General features: G+C 30.1%; 1 protein-coding gene across 1 annotated transcript; it reads right to left on the bottom strand.

Moving 5' to 3' along the window:
• Nucleotides 1-288: 288 nt before the first annotated feature.
• Nucleotides 289-4,000, bottom strand: LOC123292180 (DNA polymerase iota). The gene is made up of 2 exons (XM_044872741.1): nucleotides 3,626-4,000; nucleotides 289-2,087 (listed from the first exon to the last, which is right to left on the bottom strand). Exons 1-2 carry the CDS (start codon nucleotides 3,864-3,866, stop codon nucleotides 619-621), a joined length of 1,710 nt encoding a protein of 569 aa, XP_044728676.1. The 5' UTR covers nucleotides 3,867-4,000; the 3' UTR covers nucleotides 289-618.
• Between the last annotated feature and the right edge of the window lie 1,292 nt (nucleotides 4,001-5,292).

Genomic DNA, 5,292 nt, shown 5'->3' on the forward strand with positions numbered 1-5,292 from the left:
TGCGGTGGAGCCAAAAAAAATCGTTTTAAAATATTTCAAATATAGTGACTTTTTAACATTTTTTTTCATAGTGTTTTTATTGTTAAAAATACGTAATTTTTGAGTTACAGGCTCTACTCAACCTATATTTTCATAAGAAATTATCAAAAAGCATTTCTGTTTATCATGAAAAAGGTCTATAGTAGACCTAAAAGTAATATTGAAATTTTTTTTATGAAATTATATTGAAATTTTTGTTATGAAATTTATGCTTTTGTGTAATGCTAATAAATTCAATTTTTTGTAGCTTTCTTGAATTTTTGTCATACTTTTGCTGGTACTTAGATTATAGACTAACTAAATATAATTTATATTTATTTGAAAAACGCGTAGTATCAAATGTTATCTGAACTATTGAATTAATTAACGGAAAATCATAGATCCCGCCTATTTTTAGTACGAAAAAGTAAATATTAGGTGCCATTAACTTTGAGTAAATATTTTTGAATTGTATTCATTTTAAGGCCCAATTGTATGTGCATCCCATAAAGAATGTGAGATGGCGCACAATCAAATATTCTTGTAATCATAATGCCGTAGCGAGGCATATCTAGAAAATTAACAAAATCCAGCTGAATGTTATTTGTCTGTTATTAAATAGTTTAAAATTGAATTCTTATTGTTTTTCGAAAAATTTGATTGGCTTCTCGAAACTGACGCCGAGGACGAAGTTTGTTGGTTATTTTTCCAATCATTTACAATTTCTTGTTGTACATCACTAGGTAATTCACTAAAAACTGTTGGATCCACACCAGGCGGGCAATCTAGGACTTCATTTTCATTGATTCTTTCCATTGAATTCAACCGTAACTCAGCTACTCGTAATTTACTAGGAGATGGTGAATCCATTGGCGATGATAAACAACGACGTTTTGCAAAAAAACTTTCAATTTTGGATTTTTTCGGTGATGGCTCTACTTCAGATTCTGATCCATCTGTTTCTATTATATTTGTTCGTCGTAACGATGTGTCAGGTACACTATCATCCATTGTAATTGATTCATTATTTTGTAAATTTGTAACGGCTTGTACAGTAACATTTTTCATTAAAAATGAAGCTATTGTATTTTTATTATTTAATCGATCCAAAAATTTTGTAAACGATAGACCTAATAACGTGATATGAAATGGTTTATTAACATCAACTATTTTGTGAAATAATTTCATAATAATTAAAAGTATTTTCTTTTCGGATTTCTCCGTTAAAGTAGAAGTGAAATTTGTAAAAATTGAGGGAGGAATACTTGTTTGTTTTTGTTCTCGATGGCTAGTTTGAGATTTATCAAATTTTCGTACTGTAACTTTCAGCGTAGTTGGAATACGACCGTCTTTTGCAACTAATTCAATTAATCGTGTTAATAATTGTTTAAATTTTATTTCTACTTCCGATTTTCCATTAATATTTCGACAACTATCTTCTAAACCAATACTTAATGGTTTTCCACTAGATTTCACTGGACTAGGATCATATCCACGACATAAATTTACAATTTTCGCCGTAGATTCTTTCCCAAGTAATTCTTGTAATTTATCTGTTGGATAGTCTAATACTTCAGGAATTGTTTGGATACCTAGAGTTTTAATTACCTCATAGGTTTTATAACCAATTCCTGGTATACTACGAATACTTTTTAAGCTTCTCAAAAAACCTTGAACATTTTCTGGAAATAACACAGTTTGTTGATTCGGTTTATGTGTACTGCCAACTAATTTCGCTAACATTTTATTATAGGATATGCCTGCACAAGTTGTAAGACCAAGATCTGTGAAAATTTTTTGTCGTATTTCATTCGCTATTTGAGTTCCTATTGATAATCGTTGCCGACAACCACAATAACATAATTCATTCATATTTTCTTGTTCTAAATTTTCATATTTATTACCAATTATATCAAACTTTTCGTTTACTAATTTTTCTTTTGCAAGGATTGATACATCAATAAAATTTTCATCTAAACCTAATTTTTCCACAGCCTGTGAATATTTTCGTATGGTTTCGTGTACTTTTGAAGACATCTCACGATAATCTTTTAAATCTTCACCATTAGCTAAAAGTTGTATTAAAGATTTAATAAATAAGATATTTATTTTGAAAAGTTTTAAGGATGTTATGAATACATAAAATAAAATTGGACGTAGAATCGGTTCAAGCAAACGCTTGCTAGATGATATAAACTAAATATGGTTTAAACTAGAAAGTTTCGTTTGATGTGTAAATTGGTAGGTCGCATCTACTTTACACTGTGTCTATATGTTTTGGTTAACCATTTCACTAAAAAAGGATAAGGTCGCCTTTATAAAAATACATATCAAGTTCAAGTTTTTCAAAAACAAACTATATCTATAGTAGGGGAGCCCAAGAGGGGATTTGTGTAGTTACTCGAGCACGTCAGATTAAGACATGGGGGGTTCCTTGGACTTTCCTCAGTACCTCCACCAAATATTAGTCCTAAATACGGGGGGACCTACGTAGAGCAGATGGTCAGATTAGTAAAAACAAAATTGCGATAGGTAAATTAACTCGAGCGCGTCAGATTATGATATGGTGGGTTAATTACATGATAAAAAATGTACATTCCAATAATCTGATGATTTAAGCGAGACGAAAAGAAATGGGAAGCTTGCAAAGTTGCGTTATCCGTAGTACCTCGAGCGCGATCAAAATTTTTCAGATTATTGAAATTTACACTTTTTATCATGTAATTAATGGTAGGTTAACCCACCATATCATAATCTGACGCGCTCTAGTTAATTTACCTATCGCAATTTTGTTTTTACTAATCTGACCGTCTGCCCTACGCGGTTCCCCCCATATTTAGGGCTAATATTTGGTGAAGATACTGAGGAAGGTCCAAGGAACCCCCCATGTCTTAATCTGACGCGCTCGAGTAAATACACAAATCCCCTCTTGGGCTTCCCTACTACTAGAACTATGCTTACAAATGATTTTAAGATTTTGAAACATGTTTGTTCATAATTTAGCCATATTATTTAAAAAAGACTTTATAATATTATTGAGCAAAGTTTAACCTTGCAAAGATTGATATGATTTTTTTTAGATGTGCTAGATGATTTTAAGATAGCCGATGTTTTCGATGCTTTTTATTCTTACGGGATCACGTAAATTCCAGTGGAGAGCTTTATACAAATTTAATTTCAACAAACAAATTCGAAAAAAGTGAAATTCTCTACAAGAACAGTTTCAGCATTTTTCGTATTTTAAATAAATGTACGCAAGAGTTTTATGTATTTTTTATGTGCCTGTAAGTATTTTATATGTTTTTATATGTAACTAGACGAGTAAATTTTATTTCGATTTTCATTTTATCTTGCCCAGTACTACAATAACCCACAGCTAAAATCTGCCGCAAGCAAAACCGTAATCAAGCCGACTTATTTTAACCTTTTTAAAACTGATAGCAATATTCATTCTTATTCTTCAAAAATTAATACGTCATCGATAAATCTTTATGATAGACTGGTAATTTTCTAACAATATTTACGATAGAATATTCAAAGAATCATCAATATTTTGCATTTTTAGGTTATAATCTTTTAGTTTATTAAAAAATAATTTTTAAATTACCTAGTACGAGTTCCGGGCATAGTTTTTTTGCTTCCACAATTTGCATACATTTTTTAATTCCATATTCTCTGGCAATATAATTCGATGTGACCACAATATTCTTTTGTTGAATACCTAATGGTACATTTTTTAAATTTGGATTTTTTAGTATTTCAACTTGTGCATAAAAACAATCGATATCAATGTGAATAATGGTCCGTGAATGTTCTTCCATAGGATTTTCGAAATTTTCATGATCCATGATTTATTTGTTCTCTCATATATTTAAAAATTGATTGATTCGATTCATCAAATCATCCATAATAATTATTTTACTAAATTATTTTGCCGATTATAATGTATGCTGTTATGATATTCGGTTAATAAACACCTGTAATACCCGAAACTTAATTGATTGTTTTGTCATATGAGAAAATTAAGAATTATAATGACAATGACACAGTTAGATAAACTTCATGTCTTTAAAAACAAGGCTTGACATGAAAGATATGACGTCATAAATCGAAGCCAATCATTAACCTCTAAAATGAATTTTTATTTTATGTCTATCGGAGAGCTGATAACGAAAGTTTCATGAAGTGTTTGATGCATCATGAAATTTTATGTATCTACTGGAAATTTCTTTATTTTTATTTATTTTATGTATCTACTGGAAAGCTGGGCAGGTATACCTGTGTCGGTCTAACCCACCTGTTACACCAATTACTGCACATAATATAAAGGTGTAAAAAAACTAGGACCAAAAAAAATGTTTGATTCAGAGGCCAACAAAGATTAATAAGTTTTGCACCTGTGATAATCCAAAATTTTACAACCGTGCATGAATAGGTTTCACATTTCCAATTTCAAGGGGTAGAATTGAAAAAATTTAAGTTTTTCGAATTATCCTCTTAATTTGCAGTTATTCTGCGTTGAATGCAAAAAACCGCATCTTTCTAGCATAAAAAGTAGGTGGTTTTGATGATGGTTTTGAAAATAACTTCTATAATTTGAAGGAATTCCCCACCAAATGTAAAAAAAAACATCTTTCTAGCATGAATAGAAGTCAAAAGGATAGCATGAATAGAAGTCAAAAGGATAGCAGGTATTAAGCGTCGAATGCAAAAACTGTATCCTCGTGAATAATGAAAAAACTAATGTTTTCTGATTTTTGTCGTAGATTAGAAACTCAGGGTTTTATATTTAGATTACTGTATAATATTTCTACTAAGACCTTACAGAGAAGAAAGGCTGCGGAAGTTTAAAAATTTTCTATTATTAATTTAGATTAAAACTTAAATTTAACCTCGAAATTTTATAGCTTTACAAACCAGAAAATACAAATAAATACAAATTATTTGGAGACTCCGAAGAAAATTTTGATTATAGACATTTTTGTTTTTCAAGTTTAAGAAATGTTATATATTATTTCCCTTGGGTGCGGAATCTTATTCAAATGTTTATAGGATATAAAAACTTTTCTGGTTTTAATTATATTTAGGAAGGGCTAAGGATAAAAATGACAGTCTCTGATTGCTATGTAGTGGATCATATGAAACCATATGAAACAGCCTTGCTTTATTTAATACCTGCATAAGAATATTCTCTACAAGCACTACATCTAAATATAATTCGGCATCACAGATAAAAGTTCGACTGTCCGACATGTATTGATGTTTGCATAGAAT

Source organism: Chrysoperla carnea, chromosome 2 (genome assembly GCF_905475395.1).
Source record: "Chrysoperla carnea chromosome 2, inChrCarn1.1, whole genome shotgun sequence".
Lineage (NCBI taxonomy): Eukaryota > Metazoa > Arthropoda > Insecta > Neuroptera > Chrysopidae > Chrysoperla > Chrysoperla carnea.